Consider the following 17415-nt stretch of genomic DNA (forward strand, 5'->3'; position numbering starts at 1 on the left):
ATATTATATACATTATACATTATATATAATATATATATTATATATTATATAATATATAATATATATATTATATATATTATATTTATATATAATATATATAATGCATATAATATATATTTTGACTTTTATATATTTATATATATTTATATATTTCTTGACTTTTATATATTTATATATTACTTTTTTAACCTTTAAATTATTATTTTATAATAATTTATTTTATAAATAATTCTACATATAATATACAATATTATATGATATATAAACAATAAATATATAATATTTTATATAATTTTTATTTTTTATTTTTATAAATCTTATTTATTCATAAATTTATAAGTAAATATATAAATACATATTTCTACATTTTTATTTATTTCTTTTTATATATTACTTTTTTTTACCCTTTCATTATTATTTTATCTATTACTTTGATTGTTTCTGTGAGGTTTTTTTGGGGTATTTTACACAACCTTGAGGAAATGCCATGAACTCAGAATCTGGGAATATCCTGAATGACATTTTGATGGATTTTCAAGTGACAACATTATGACAAAGACACACTAATAATATAGTTATTTTAATATAGTTTAAGCTACATATTTAATATAGTTTAATTTAATATAGTTTAATATTTTAATATAGTTTAAGCTACAACATCTAAAACTCTGTTCAGAGAGGAAAAATGTCATTTTGGACTTGCTAGTGCAGGAATGAAGGAGAATTTTGTTGAGTGTGTTCAGTAACAAATGTGGAAATAAAGACTTTGCACTGTGCAGGTTTGAGAAGGATCACTCCTGACTGAAATCAGAACAAACAGCCTGAAATTATCCAGGAGATGAATTTTTTTTTTTTTTTTGATGGTTCCAAGTTGTTTCTTGCTGCTTTTTTTCCCCTCAAAAAAAAAAAAAAAAAAAAAAAAAAGACTCATTTTGTTATTCCTGATTGGAAATACTTTCTACTCTCTACCTGGACTGCCAAAATCAAAATATCCTGACTTGGATGCTTAAATCAGGTGATGAGGACACTGCAAATAAAGATTCTGTTACAATTCATTCTAATTATGCAACCCAAATTATCTGGATGTGCATTAATTTAATAACTGGTTACACAAATATCTGAAATACACATTTAAAGTACTAAACTTTTCTAGGAATAAATGGGAAGGAAGGTTGGAAGGGATATTGCTTTGTAAACTACCACACTCACCTCATCTGTTGCTGTTGTCTAAATAAATACAAAAGAAAGCAATGGGAAAGGAAGAAAATAAAAAGAAATGAAATGTAAGATGCAAATTAACAGGTAATTGTGGAAATGTTGCTTTTCATTGTTTATATTAAGGTCCAGACCTTAAAGTCAAAGGTTGGTTATATTAAGGCCCAGACTTAAATATTGGTTATATTAAAGCCCAGACTTTTAAGTTTAAAAACTTTAAAAACTTGAAGTTTAGAACTGAATTCTGTGAGCACCTGTGTTCAATCCAGCTGCATTCTGCTGTGGCTAAAAATAAGAATTATTATTTATCATGGAATTATGGTGTTATGGCATTAACAAAACCACCTCACTTTGCACGAGTGACAAAAAACGAGCAGGCTGGAAATGAGCTGTACCACTTGATATGGAGAGATCACTGTTGAAGAACACATAAAACCATCCAAAGTGGTTGTGAATATTGCCAAAAATCAGGGGTACCTTACTGTACATGCAGGGGAACCTGGTGGGAAGAGCTGATGTGTGACTCCAGCTCAGAAGGCTGAATGATTTCTTTATTATAATTATGCTATAATACATTAATATGATATTTAAAGGTGATACTAAAACTACAAATCTGCTTTTCTAACTACCAAATCTCACTCACAACTCGTGCCCCTCTCTGAGAATCCAGCCACAGGTGGGTCATGTGAGTTTGTGGGCCCCAAGCTGGGCAGCTCCCCGGGGGCTCCCGTGGCAGGGGAGACCCTCCTGGAGCAGTTCTGGGTCAGGAAAAGGAGATGCATTGGAGTTTTTCTGTCTCCAGCTCCTGTTCATTGTTATCTTATCAAAACTTCAGCACTGTCTGCACCAGACTCTGCGTGCAGGAAAAACAGCACAGAAATGGCCACGACCTCGTGTTGCAAGGCTTTTCAATCTAATCAAAAACTGAGCTGCACAATTAACAAGTGACACCTAAATTATTTTCCTTTCTAACCCAATAACCGACCCCTAAAGACCCTCAATGTGGATTTTTCTACTTAATTACAAGACACCACTTAAACCCAAGAAGAAAGAAGAAGGGAACTCAAGACAACACCCTGTACCCTCCATCTTGAACCCATCCTAAAAATCCTAAAACCTGAATTTCTCACCCGTGTGACACACTGCACTGCTCTCCACAATCTATGTCACACTTTTGTGGTTTCTGGTTCACCTTGAGGCTTGGGAAGTTTTCTCCATGAATGAGGGTCAGGGTCAGTGCTCCCCTGGGGGGGGTCAGGACACCCCAGAGCAGCCAGAGGAATATTCCAGTGCCCTGGGATTGACCATCAGCCCAAGCAATCCTCACCATGATCCAACCAAGCCATCACCCCAGGTAAACAATCCCCCAGGCACATTCCACATGGGAAAAGCGAGGTGTAGAAATAGAAACTGTTTTCTCTTTCTCCCCTCAGTGCTGCTGTATGAAAACTCCTGCGGGAGAGCAGAAGGTGCTGGCACAGTACCTTGAGGAACCGGCAGAGCCGGAGCCCGTGCTCCCAGCGGGACGCGCCGGCGTGGCCGTGCAGGATGGCGGGGAAAGGGGAGACGTGCAGGTGCACCAGGGACCCGTCCGCCCTCCTGATGGTGACCTGGCTCCCCACAAAGCTCACGATCTGAGGGGCCTTGCTGAGCTCACTGCACGGAAAAAAAAAAAAAAAAAAAAAGAAAAAGGAATCGGCATTTGTTTGTTTTGACAGGAAAAGGATTTAAGATCGATTGTTTGCGAGATTGTTTTAATTTCCGACATCGTCGGAACAAATCTTTTCTGGGTTTTATTTACAAAACGTGAGGTAAAATTTTATGAGAAAGAAATCAAACTTTGCTTTTACCTCTGCTTTCAAACCCTGCCTCATCATTTCAACCCTAAACTTTATCATTTTCCTTAGAAACCCCTTTTTCCTCATTTCCCAAGGAGAATTTTAGAAGCTGCAAGGCCAGTTTTTACTTCTCCCGAGCACAATTTGTTAAGAAATGAGGGGAAAAGTTAAAATAAATCATGTTTGGATTAAGAAGGATTTCTTACCTGGCATCTTTTTCATACAGGGTTTTTGGGAGAAGGTCTTTATCCACGTAGACTGTGTTGGGATAATACCAGACCGTGAACCTGGAATCCTGAATCCCACAGAGGATGTTGGAGGTGTCATTCCAGGCCAAACTCTGCACCATTGTCCCTTCATTTACAGACCACAAAGAATTATAATAAACGAATAAACAGATGAAGAAATAACTAAGACATTTCCAGGAGAAACTTCAAAAGAAATGGAATTATAACAGGGTGGTTATTCAGCATTTTTGGTTGCTTTTTTAAGGTTTTAACCCCAAATGTGCAGCATTTTAAAAGCTGCTTTGCATGGAACTGATCGAAAAATCAGCAGAATTTAGATAAAATTTAGCAAAATTGCTTTTACCTCTATCATATAAAAGCCACAGGGTTTTTTTTTCCAAATTCAATTTCACTATAAATAAAGCAAAAAGTTGTCTCTTGTATGAAATATAAATTTATTTCCCTCCCAGCATCTTCCCAAACATCAGTTGGAATTTTCCTCACCTATTTTGACAATCTTCTGCTCCTTCCCAAACCTTTTCACGGAGGTGATGAAAAGATCTCTGTTCTTATCAATAAAAGCTATTTTTCTCTCACTTGTCAGTCCTTTCTGGTCCAAAGCAATCTCCACAATCTCTGTCTGAAAAGATAAAAGAGAATCTCTGATTCTTATTTTGGGGATTTTATATTTGGACATTCAAATTGATTTTTTTCCCTAAAAACAAGGCACAAAATTCTTGGGTTGGAAAAACACTTTGTGTGTGATTTCTCTGTGGAATAAATAATTCCATGGGGTTAGAATTAAGATTATTTTAAATTCCTTTCCAACCCAACCCATTCCGTGATTCTGTGAGTTTATAAACTGAATTTCATAAAGATTAAAACAATTCTGAAGGCAACACAAAGCATTAAAAGTCAGCTGAAAAGCTCCTTTCTATTGCGATTTAAAAACCTTTCATGGGGTTTTAGTGCCATTATTGAGGAAAGCCATTAGTGATTCTTAATTTCTGAGTAAAAAAAAGACATTAAAGCCTTCACTTTACCTTGTGGGTCAGAGGTTTTCCATCACCCAGTGGCTTCCCAGATAAAGCTTCAAAGATGTAAATAACTGAAGAAAAAGAATTGTATAGTTTATTAATAAAAGCAGAATGGATTTTCCAGTGACTCCATGCTTTTTGGAGTGTAATTTAGTAATATTCCATTTTATCCACTGATAAAATGTGAGTTTTATCCAGTTTATCCACTGTGAGTTTTACCAGTGACTTTCACATGGTGGTGAAAAAAAAAAAAAATCTTATAAAAAATGGAATTTTCACTTCCTATCCCTATTTTTCATTTCCTGTCTGGCTTTCCAGAAATGACACCAAATTGTGCTAAAAGCCTGCAGCCATAATCTAAACAAATCCACATTTCCAACATCAGATTGACTCAATCTTAACCCACAATTTCATCCATGTTTAGGAGGAGAGAAAACTGAAAAAACCCAGCAGGGAGTAAAAACTTATTCAATTATTTCCTGTAACCATTCCATGGATCAACTGGAAATTCAGAGGCAAAGCATTCCCTTGAAGTTTTTTAATTGATTTTAAGCACGAGCCATAACTTGACTTCATTTTTATGCTGAATATATTTATTTTTATCCTAAATAAAGCAGAATTCACCCTTCTCATCAGCCTTGTCCTTCACTGCCAGGGTGTCATTGCTCAGGGACACTGTCAGGGCATTTAAAATGTCTGTCCTCATGCCTGGGTATTTTGGAGAGGAAATCAATCTGCCTTCATAGGAATATAAATAAAGTCCTCCACCATCCACCAGAAGAAAATGCCTAAAAAATAAGAAAAAAAACCCTCCAACAACATAGAAGTAAATCAGTAAATAATACATAAACAATCAGTAAATAATTATAAATAATATGTAAATAATCAGTAAATAAATGTAAATAAATGTAAATAATATGTAAATAATCAGGAAATAAAATGCTATTTTCAACAATGGGAAATGTTTAATATCCTGCAACTTTTCTTCCAGCTTCCATCATTCCTAAGCTTTTAAATTTTCAAGGTATTCTGGAAGTTCTGTATGGAAAACTTTGTTTTTTTTTAATGTATTATCTTCCGCCAAGAGAAATATTTATGATGTCAAATATTTATGATTTTTTATCTGGGTATTTTTTGTTTATTTCTGGTATTTCAATTTGAGCTTATTTTGTTCGTTATATATGTAATAGAAATAAATAAATTATAATAATATAATATAATATAATATAATATAATATAATATAATATAATATAATATAATATAATATAATATAAATTATATATAATATATAGTATTATAATATAATGTTATTCTATTATGTTGTATTATGTTGTATTATATTATATTATATTATATTATATTATATTATATTATATTATATTATATTATATTAATATATTATACAATATTAATAGAACTATATTAATATATTATTATTACTATGAAATAATATATTACCATATCATATCATATTATATTAATAAATTATAATAAATAATGTTATTAATATACTAATAGTACATATATAAAATATAAAATACTAGTAAGTATATAATAAAGTATAAAATAGTATAAAATACTAAAAAATTAGTATAAAATATTAGTAATTATATAATAAATAATACTATTATAATAAATAAAAACACTTATTTATAATATAGATAATATAATAAATATATTTATTTATAGTATAGATAAGAAATTTATTTATTTCCATAGTTCTATTATGTTACAATGAGCATTTTAACAATTCAGGCACCTTTCTGCTTGGAGAATCAAACTCACAGTTCCTTCCTTCAGGTCAAAAATCAAAGGAGTGTTCCAGTTCCTTGTCCTGCAAATAGAAAAAAAAAAATCAGCATTAAAATCCCACATATTTCGAACACAACGTTGGATTCAGCAGCAAAAACCACATTTGGAATGATCAAATATTCCTAAAAGGGATTTTTTTCCAGCTGCAAGGAGCACTTGGGAAGCCAAAAGCACAAAAGAACATTTTTGCCTTCTTTGTTTCATCCCTCCACACCAGCAGCAGCTGGGCCAGCAGCCTGAAAAAGCAGCAAAATTCTATTTATGTGGATTCTTTTATTTGTAAAATATTTTTTAAAAAGTATTTCTGACTCCTTTCCTCGTGCTCACGGAGCAGATATTTCAGTGAATTTGTGTGTGATTTCTCCGTGGAATAAATAATTCCGTGGGTTTAGAATTAAGATTATTTTAAAGTCCTTTCCAACCCAACCCATTCCATGATTCTGTGAGTTTATAAACTGAATTTCATGAAGATCAAAACAATTCTGAAGGCAATAATTCATAATAATTATAATATATAAAATATATATACATAAAATAAATTCATTTTTGTGCTTCCAATGAGGTTTTCTTTTCCAAACAATGGGAGGAAGAGGAATTTATTTTAAATTATTTTAGTTGTGTGTTTTTCATGAAAACAAGTAACACTGCAAGGAAAAAAAGAGCAAAATGATATTTATATGGATTATTTTATTTTTAAAATATTTCTGTTTTACAGTGATCTATACTAGCCTTCACCGAGCAGATATTCAAGTGAATATTTCAATTAAAAATTTTTAAAAAATTAAATAAAAATATTTAAAAATAAATGAATTATGGTGCTTCCAATGAAGTTTCTGCCACTTTTCCAAACAATGTGAGGATGAAGAATTTTAGTCATGAAAGCACGTAACACTGCAGGGAAAAATGAGCAAAATTCTATTTATATGGATTATTTAATTTTAAAATATTTCTGTTTCACAGTGATCTGCACTAGTGTTCACTGAGCAGATAGTCCAGTGAATATTTAAATTAATTAAAAAAAAAAATTAAAAATAAATGGATTCTGGTGCTTCTAATGAAGTTTCTGCCACTTTTCCAAACAATGTGAGGATGAAGAATTTTAGTCATGAAAACAAGTAACACTGCAGGGAAAAATTAGCAAAATTCTATTTATATGGATTATTTAATTTTAAAAATATTTCTGTTTTACAGTGATCTGCGCTAGTGTTCACTGAGCAGATAGTCCAGTGAATATTTCAATTAATTAAAAAAAAAATTAAAAATAAATGGATTCTGGTGCTTCTAATGAAGTTTCTGCCACTTTTCCAAACAATGTGAGGATGAAGAATTTTAGTCATGAAAGCACGTAACACTGCAGGGAAAAATGAGCAAAATTCTATTTATATGGATTATTTTATTTTAAAATATTTCTGTTTTACAGTGATCTGCACTAGTGTTCACTGAGCAGATAGTCCAGAGAATATTCCAATTAAAAATAAAAGAAATTTTTAAAAAAATTCAAAATAAATGGATTCTGGTGCTTCCAAGGAAGTTTCTGCCACTTTTCCAAACAATGTGAGGATGAAGAATTTTAGTCATGAAAACAAGTAACACTGTAGGAAAAAATTAGCAGAATTATATTTATATGGATTATTTAATTTTTAAAATATTTCTGTTTTACAGTGATCTGCACTAGTGTTCACTGAGCAGATAGTCCAGAGAATATTCCAATTAAAAATAAAATAAATTTAAAAAAAAATTAAAAAGAAATAAATTCTTGTGCTTCTAATGAAGTTTCTGCCACTTTTCCAAACAATGTGAGGATGAAGAATTTTAGTCATGAAAGCACGTAACACTGCAGGGAAAAATTAGCAGAATTATATTTATATGGATTATTTAATTTTTAAAATATTTCTGTTTTACACTGATCTATACTAGCCTTCACTGAGCAGATAGTCCAGTGAATATTTCAATTAAAAATAAATTTTTAAAAAAAATTCAAAATAAATGGATTCTGGTGCTTCCAAGGAAGTTTTTGCCACTTTTCCAAACAATGGAGGAAGGGGAATTTGCTTCACTCACGAGAACACGTAACACTGCAGGGAAGTGGAGACCACCAAATATCCATAATTCAGGGAGGCTTTAATGACCCTGTCCCGGAATTCCAACAAATCCACGGCGTCGTTGATGACGTTGTGCACCTGGAATTACACAAAAGAGCTGAAATTCCGATTCTTGCATGAAATATTCCTGCTCAGAAGGTCATTTGAGATGCCTGAACTCTGAATATTGTTTTGTTAAATTTGTTGGATATATTGAAGTAGATAAGGTATAACTATTATGATAATTAATATCTATTTTTTTTTATTTTTAAAAGGTGTTTTTATAATGGTGTGTGGTTTAGTTAATTAAATAGATTCTTTAATTAGGATTTTGATTTTATATATTTATATTTTATGTGTAACCCAAAATATAAATATTGAGATTATATTTTAAACTAGAGGTCTGAAAATTTAAGGCTGTTCAGCTGTTGAAAAATGGAACACCTCAATGTTTATTTCATTGTTATTGAAATAAATTTCGCTGTTATTTAAACAAACACTTCATCCAAACAATCCAGCAATAGCCAGCAGTGGGATGAAGATGTTGCAAAGCTCTGGAATTTTTAGGATCCCACAGCTGGAAGCACAGGAAATTCAGGAGATGGGCTGGGTGAGCAGGTTGTGGTCTTGTTATTCTGCTTAAAATTTGCTCAAGAAAATCAGAATTTGCCTCCGATTTTTCAGCTCAGAGATTTTAGAGAGCTAAAAATCCAAGGGGAGGACCTTAAACAAAAAAAGTATTTTGTTTTTTTTGTGGGGTTTTGGGGTTTTTTTTGAAGATGTCACCATCCTGAGGGTGGTAACTTCTGATGTTCTCCATTAGGCACCAACTGCAAAACATGGACTGACCTCAATTAATCCAAGAGCCTGGAAACCATTTCAAGGATATGTTAATTGCTATGCCCACCACAGCATCACTAATTAACTTTGCCATTGTAATACTCAGGGGAAAAAAAAAAATCCATCTGCAAGTTTTTTTGTAGGATTTTGTAGGATTTTCCTATGTAATATATAGGAATAAAATCAGTGTAAAAGAATGCAAATGAAAAATGAGTCAAGGTTAGCTACATCTCCTCACTCTTTGAATTTAAAAAAGAGAATTCAAACCCCATGGAGGTCATTCCCAAGGGCATCTGGAACGAGTCGATGTCTGGGAATGAGGGGAAAATTGGGAATTTTGAGCTGATTTGTGTTCCCAGACACTGACTCACAGCATCCCACCCACGGCCCAACCCCAAATCCAGCCCTGCTGCTGCTCCAGCTCTTCCCAATTCCAAACCCAACATGAAAATGAAAAAAAAAAAAACCCCATTGAAGGGTCTCATCAGGAATTTAGGAACTCGATGCTGAAAAGCCCCAAATGTGTAATTTGGAAAACGTGGAAGGATGGAAAATCTTGATTATCCCAGAGAACAAACCTTGTGAGTCAACGTCTGGGCAACACAAATAAAATCCAAAATCCTCATTTTTGCACTAAAACTTTGTGACGGGGCTGCCCAGCTCTGAGGTGATTTTTTTTTTTACCTTCATGGTTCTTCTCTTAATTAAGGTAATTTGGAAGTTGTGCCACTCCCAGTGCTGTTCCAGCACGTGGGCAAAGATGACCTGGCCGTTGGCACAGGCTCCGGCCAGCTGCGTGCCATCGATGGACCAGGAAATGGCAAAAATGCTGCCAGTGCTGGGCTTCTCCAGGGCATGAGACCACTGCAAAAAAAAAAAAAAAAAGAGAAAAAAACAAATTTCAGTTACTCTGTACTTTTAGAAATCATTTCTCGTCAGAAATACGTTTGCAGTATTTTTTTATTTATTTTATTTATTTATTTTATATTGGGATTTTTCAAGCAGCGACAAGAAAAGAAGTTTTTTTGGGGTTGGATGTTTCAGAGTCTGGGTTAAAGAAAGGAGAAGCAGCAGGTAAAGCAGAAATTAAAAAGTCACAATGCTTGAAGTACATCAGGTGCCAGTTTTTTACTCACAGCTTATTCCAAGTGTGTTCTCATTCATAAATCCAGGCAATCACTACATAAAATTAAGGTGCTTAAGAAATAATTACATTTCCTCCACTCTGTTACTGTCCCAGCAAAGGATTAATTAAAAATTTCCTCCAGCAAATTCTTAATTCCCTCAGCCTTAGCCATGAGACTCCTCTGAAGTTTAGAATTTACTGATAAATTCTTGTCAAAAATCAGAATTTCCAGACCAAGACAGCTTTTAAAAATTTCCTGCAAATCAGAAACACAAATCACCCTGAATCTCCAAAACAGATGTTTCCCTTCAAATGGATGACAAATAAAAATTAAATCATCTTTTTAGGGAATTTTAGGAAGATATTCAAGCAGATTTTAAAACAAGAAGCAAATCTCAATTATTTCCTCTCTATGCAATAGAATATATTTTTGTAAAATGTAGTAATTGAAGAACTACCTGAATATCCAAATATATTTAAAGTCTTAGAGAGAATATCAATAATAAAAATCTCGAGATTGAATGTAAACATTGGATTGAATTTTGGATATATGAAATTATCCCAAAAGGATAATAACAGCTGCAGAAAATCCTCACCTGATGCCTCCAACACATTTCACATTCGGATTTCTTTCGCAGAGCATAAAACCCTAAAAATCAAGTCCTACACACAAAGTCTTCATAGGATTTAGGTGGACAGAAATCCCAAAAGATCATTGTCTTTGCATGATTTAGGTGGAAAAAAAATCCCAAATCAGTGTTTTTGTATGATTTAGGTGGAAAAAAAATCCCAAATCAGTATCTTTGTATGATTTAGGTGGAAGAAAATCCCTAAAATTCAAAACTTTGTATGATTTAGGTGGAAGAAAATCCCTAAAATTCAAAACTTTGCATGATTTAGGTGGAAAAAAATCCCAAATCAGTGTTTTTGCATGATTTAGGTGGACAGAAATCTCAAATCAGTGTTTTTGTATAATTTAGGTGGAAAAAAATCCCCAAATCAGTGTTTTTGTATTATTTAGGTGGAAAAAAAATCCCAAATCAGTATCTTTGTATGATTTAGGTGGAAGAAAATCCCAAACCAGTGTCTTTGTATGATTTAGGTGGAAGAAAATCCCAAACCAGTGTCTTTGTATGATTTAGGTGGATAGAAATCACAAAATCAGTGTCTTTGTATGATTTAGGAGGAAGAAAATCCCTAAAATTCAAAACTTTGTATGATTTAGGTGGAAAAAAATCCCAAAATCAGTGTCTTTGTATGATTTAGGTGGAAAAAAATCCCAAAATCAGTGTCTTTGTATGATTTAGGTGGAAGAAAATCACCAAAATTCAAATCTTTGTATGATTTAGGTGGACAGAAATCCCAAATCAGTGGTTTTGTATGATTTAGGTGGAAAAAATCCCCAAAATTCAAGTCTTTGCATGATTTAGGTGGAAAAAAATCCCAAAATTGATGTCTTTGTATGATTTAGGTGGAAGAAGATCCCGAAAATTCAAGTGTTCTTATGATTTAGGTGGACAGAAATCCAAATCAGTGTTTTTGTATGATTTAAGTGGAAAAAAAATCCCAAAATCAGTGTCTTTGTATGATTTAGGTGAACAGAAATCTCAAATCAATGTCTTTGTATGATTTAGGTGGGAGAAAATCACCAAAATTCAAATCTTTGTATGATTTAGGTGGACAGAAATCCCAAATCAGTGTTTTTGTATGATTTAGGTGGAAAAAAATCCCAAATCAGTGTCTTTGTATGATTTAGGTGGAAGAAAATCCCCAAAATCCAAGTCTTTGTATGATTTAGGTGGACAGAAATCCCAAAAAATCCAAGTCCTTGATTTAAGTGGAAGAAAATGCCCAAAATCCAAGTCTTTGTATGGTTTAGGTGGACAGAAATCCCAAAAAATTCCAGTGAAATGAAGGTGTTGGACTCAAAAGGTTCAGTGGGAAGGGAATTCCAGTGGGTGAAATCCAACCCCAGTCGTGCTCCTGCTTTGGGAATTCTGGGTGGAATTAAAGCTCTTTTTTTTCCACACCTGGGGGAGTAAAAGGTGCTGCTGGCACTGCCTGAAATTCCATTTTCAAGCCTTGGATTAAAGGCTTCCCTTCCCCATCAAACCCTGGCTGTGTCAGCTGCACTTGGGAAGGAAATTCCCAGGCTGGAATTCCAAGGATGGAAATTCCCAGTTTGGAATTCCAAGGACAGAAATGTCAATTTCTGGATTCCAGGGAAAGAAATTCCCGTTTTTAAATTCCAATATTTGAATTCCAAGGAAGGAAATTTCTATTTTTGAATTCCAAGGATGGAAATTCCCATTCTTGAATCCCAAGAATGGAAATTCCCATTTTTGAATTCCAAGGAAGGAAATGTCAATTTTTGGATTCCAAGGAAGGAAATTTCTGTTTTTTAATTCCAAGGAAGGAAATTCCCATTTTTGGATTCCAAGGATGGAAATTTCCATTTCTGGATTCCAAGGATGGAAATTCCCATTTTTAGATTCCAAGGAAGGAAATGTCAATTTTTGAATTCCAAGGAAGGAAATTTCTGTTTTTTAATTCCAAGGAAGGAAATTCCCATTTTTAGATTCCAAGGATGGAAATTCCCATTCTTGAATCCCAAGGATGGAAATTCCCATTTTTGAATTCCAAGGAAGGAAATGTCAATTTTTGGATTCCAAGGAAGGAAATTTCAATTTCTGGATTCCAGGGAAAGAAATTCCCATTTTTGGATTCCGATATTTAAGTTCCAAGGAAGGAAATTCCCATTTTTGGATTCCAAGGACGGAAATTCCCATTTCTGGATTCCAAGGAAGGAGATTTCTATTTCTGAATTCTGAGAAGAGAAATTCCCATTTTTGGATTCCGAAGACGGAAATTCCCATTTTTAGATTCCAAGGAAAGAAATTCCCATTTTTGGATTTCAAGGATGGAAATTCCCATTTTTGAATTCCAAGGATGGAAATGTCAATTTTGAAATTCCAAGGATGGAAATTCCCATTTCTGGATTCCAGGGATGGAAATTCCCATTTTTATATTCCAAGGATGGAAATTCCCCTTTATGGATTCCAAGGAAGGAAATTCCCATTTCTGGATTCCAAGGACGGATATTCCCATTTTTGGATTCCAAGGACAGAAATTCCCATTTCTGGATTCCAGGGATAGAAATTCCCATCTTTGGATTCCAAGGAAGGAGATTTCTATTTTTGGATTCCAAGGATGGAAATTCCCATTTTTGGATTCCAAGGATGGAAATTTCAATTTCTGGATTTCAGGGATGGAAATTCCCATTTTTATATTCCAAGGATGGAAATTCCTATTTATGGATTCCAAGGAGAGAAATTCCCAGTTTTGGATTCCAAGGACAGAAATTCCCATTTTTGGATTCCAAGGACAGAAATTCCATTTTTGGATTCCAAGGAAGGAGATTTCTATTTTTGGATTCCAAGGACGGAAATTCCCATTTCTGGATTCCAAGGATGGAAATTCCCATTTCTGGATTCCAAGGATGGAAATTCCATTTTTGGATTCCAGGGACGGAAATTCCCATTTCTGGATTCCAAGGACAGAATTCCCATTTCTGGATTCCAAGGATGGAAATTCCCATTTCTGGATTCCAGGGATGGAAATTCCCATTTTTGCCCAGTCCATAACTGCTCCCGTGATGAATTCAGGATGAACCCAGCCCCAAACCCTCCCCATTAATTAACCCCAGTAATTAAAGGCTGGCTGAGGCCCGGGAGCTCCATCCAGATGTTTTTCCCAGCTGGAATCTGCCTGGGAACACTTTCAGGAGCTGTTCCAGGCTGAGCCCTGGGCTCCTCCCAGCTCCTTTCCCCTGGATCCAGGATCCCCCAGGAGGAAGCAAAGGCCACCAAACCAGAATTCAAATCCACTTGAAGGAACTCCAGGAATTTTTTTTTGGAGCTCCTTTTCCATGGAAAGCAGAGACACTGCAGCTCTGATGGGATCCATTCCCAAACCTCCTTTTTTTTAATTTTTTTTTTTTTTCTTCAGGCTATTGAAAATCACTCAAATATTTCCAGATTGTAACCTACATTAAAAAAAAAAAATCCCAGGGAAAAAAAAAAAATTCCAAGCTTTATTTTCCAGCTGTTTTGAAGGATCTGTGGAAATCAGAGCACTCCAGTGATTCATGCTCCCTGCAGATGGCTGGGGCATTTATCATGGCCATAAAATGTTATCAGAAAAATCATTTTAGCTCTTCATTTTTAATAGAAACAAGTTAAAAACTGGAATAGTTGCTGTGGAATTCCTAAATACATGGAGTTTTTTTCTTTTTTTTAACAAAAGGTCTGACTGTGACTCCAGGAATTAATATTGGTCCAACATAAATGCAATATTTTGGGTTCAATTCACTGAATTGTCCCAAGAACAAACCCAGGAGTTCTGAAAGTTTTATTTTATTAAAGAAATCCATAAAAGCAGGAACTTGGATTTCCCTTTTCTGATTGCACAATGCAGTAAAGTTTGCAGGATGTTTTTCTCCTTTTTTCCAAAAATATCAGGCAATATTCCATATTTTTAATAGAATTTCTAGCAAAATTTGATAGAACAGAAAAATCTAAGAGGATCAATCAAATATGCAAACTGCCAGTGTGGTAACATGGCCAAAATTCACTCTGCAATACAAGAAAAAGCTTGAAGAATGTACAAAATCATTTTAAAATGTATGGAGTAATGGAAATTATTGCTTTTATTACACAGAATTTCCTCAGCAGAGTGTTGAAGACAGGAGTAAAGCACAGGGCAGGATTTAACAATCAATTTATAGATAAACATCAGCAGAAAAGAAATGTTCAACGAGAAGAACACAAACAATTTGGAGAATAAAGAAAAACTTGGAATTAAACTATCAATCCCATGCAGGGTAAGTAAGTCATTAAGAGAAGATGCATAATTAAATTCAGCATTATTTACTGGATGCTCCTATTGACTAATTAAAATGATTAATTTGACCAGTGTTTAATTTTTAATATTTTTTTATCACTGATCCCTCTAAGGCTGTGGGAACACAACTTGCCTGTAGGACATCTGTAATAATTTTGTATATATATATAAAAATTATATATATAATTTATATATATATATATTAAAATATATATATGTATAAAAATATATATATAAATGTGTGTGTGTATGTATGTGTATATATATACATACACACACTATATATAAATAAAAATTAATTTATTTTATTTTTTATAAATTATATATATAATTTATATATATATACATGTGTGTGTGTGTATGTATGTGTATATATATACATACACACTATATAAATAAAAATTAATTTATTTTATATTTTTATAAATTATATATATAATTTATATATACGTGTGTGTGTATGTATGTGTATATATATACATACACACTATATATAAATAAAAAATAATTTATTTTATATTTTTATAAATTATATATATAATTTATATATATATACATGTGTGTGTATGTATGTGTATATATATACATACACACCATATATAAATAAAAAATTATTTATTTTATATTTTTATAAATTATATATATAATTTATATATATATATCTATACATGTGTGTATATGTATGTGTATATATATACATACACACCATATATAAATAAAAAATTATTTATTTTATATTTTTATAAATTATATATGTAATTTATATATATATACACATGTGTGTATGTATGTCTATATATATACATACACACTATATATATAAATAAAATTTAATTTCTTTTATATTTTTACATATACATAATATTTTATTCCTTTCTTTTCATGACTTTTAATGGAAGAAATACAATTTAAAATGTTAACATTAAATCTGTAAGTTTGATCTTTAGCACGAAGCTGCTTGAACACCCCAGGGAGGCAGGAAAAAATGAGCAAAAAGAGCATTGAGTGCAAGAATTTCATGGAATGATGGCCCAAAGTGAACACATATATATATAAACACATATATATATATATGTGTGTGTGTTTATATATATATATATATTTTTTTTTTTTTTATACATTATATATATATATAAAATATATATATATATATAATGTATAAAATATATATATTATGTATAAAATATATATATTATATATATATTTTATACATTTTATATATATATATATAAAAAAAAATATATATATATATTATGTATAATATATATATATATATTATATATATATTATCAGAGTTTTACTCCAAAAAATATCTTTAAATAATTAAAAAAAAATTAAATTTTTTAAAAAAATATTTACAAATATTTGTATTATATTTGATAATTTTTAAAAAATCGAAATAAAAGAAATGTGCAGAGTTTTACTCACCCCAGTTTTATCACAGAGACGTAAAGTGTTGAAAGATCCCACAGCAAATAATTCCCCATCCAGAGCCCAGGCAATGGAAGTGATGGGATACTCGTGGGGCTGGGAATTGTACAGGGCACGGCCAAAACTGTCCCAGACCTGCAGAAAATTCAAATTTCCACCCATGGCACCACGCTCTGGGCGAATTTGGGTTATTCCAGAAGAGGAATTTCCCCTCATGGCTTAGTGGAATTTGAAAAATCACTTTATTACAGTTCATTTTTGGTTTATATATATATATATATATAGTATTTTTTATACAGCACAAGTGTAATTTTCCCTCATGGTTTAGTGGAATTTGAAAAATCACTATATTTTTTCTGGTTTGAAAAATCACTAGTTCATTTTTGGTTTATATATATATTTTTTTTGTATTTTTGTTATTGCAGAAGTGTGATTTCCCCTCATGGTTTCCAGTGTGATTCGAAAAATCATTATTACAGTTCATTTTTGGTTTATATATATATATATATATATATACTTTTTTTTTTTTTTTAAATTTTTTTTATTTTTGTTATTGCAGAAGTGTAATTTCCCCTCATGGTTTAGTGGAATTTGAAAAATCACTATATTATAGTTCATTTTTAGTTTATATATATTTTTTTTTTGTATTTTTGATACTGCAGAAGTGTAATTTTCCCTCATGGCTTAGTGGAATTTGACAAATCACTTTATTACAGTTCATTTTTGATTTTTTTTTTTTTTTTTGGTGTATTTTTGATACTGCACAAATGTAATTTTCCCTCATGGTTTAGTGGAATTTGAAAAATCACTATATTATTTCTGGTTTGAAAAATCATTAGTTCATTTTTGCTTTATAGATATTGTTTTTGAATTTTTGTTATTGCAGAAGTGTAATTTCCCCTCAT

General features: G+C 32.1%; 1 protein-coding gene across 3 annotated transcripts in view; it reads right to left on the reverse strand.

Moving 5' to 3' along the window:
* Window positions 1–17415, reverse strand: part of IFT80 (intraflagellar transport 80) — a 40390-nt gene that overhangs the window by 11648 nt on the left and 11327 nt on the right. For all 3 annotated transcript variants that reach the window (XR_008438607.1, XR_008438608.1, XM_053986355.1), the window contains exons 6-14: window positions 16508–16645; window positions 9736–9915; window positions 8192–8310; window positions 6078–6152; window positions 4942–5105; window positions 4324–4388; window positions 3785–3920; window positions 3260–3407; window positions 2700–2871 (exon numbers count right to left, since the gene is read on the reverse strand). Coding sequence is in view for 1 of the 3 variants with exons in the window: in XM_053986355.1 (XP_053842330.1) it covers window positions 2700–2871; window positions 3260–3407; window positions 3785–3920; window positions 4324–4388; window positions 4942–5105; window positions 6078–6152; window positions 8192–8310; window positions 9736–9915; window positions 16508–16645 (1197 nt within the window). In the remaining 2 variants the exon portion in view is untranslated. The remainder of the gene's footprint in view (window positions 1–2699; window positions 2872–3259; window positions 3408–3784; window positions 3921–4323; window positions 4389–4941; window positions 5106–6077; window positions 6153–8191; window positions 8311–9735; window positions 9916–16507; window positions 16646–17415) is intronic.

The sequence above is a fragment of the Vidua macroura genome, chromosome 10 (assembly GCF_024509145.1).
Source record: "Vidua macroura isolate BioBank_ID:100142 chromosome 10, ASM2450914v1, whole genome shotgun sequence".
NCBI classification, from domain to species: Eukaryota; Metazoa; Chordata; class Aves; order Passeriformes; family Viduidae; genus Vidua; species Vidua macroura.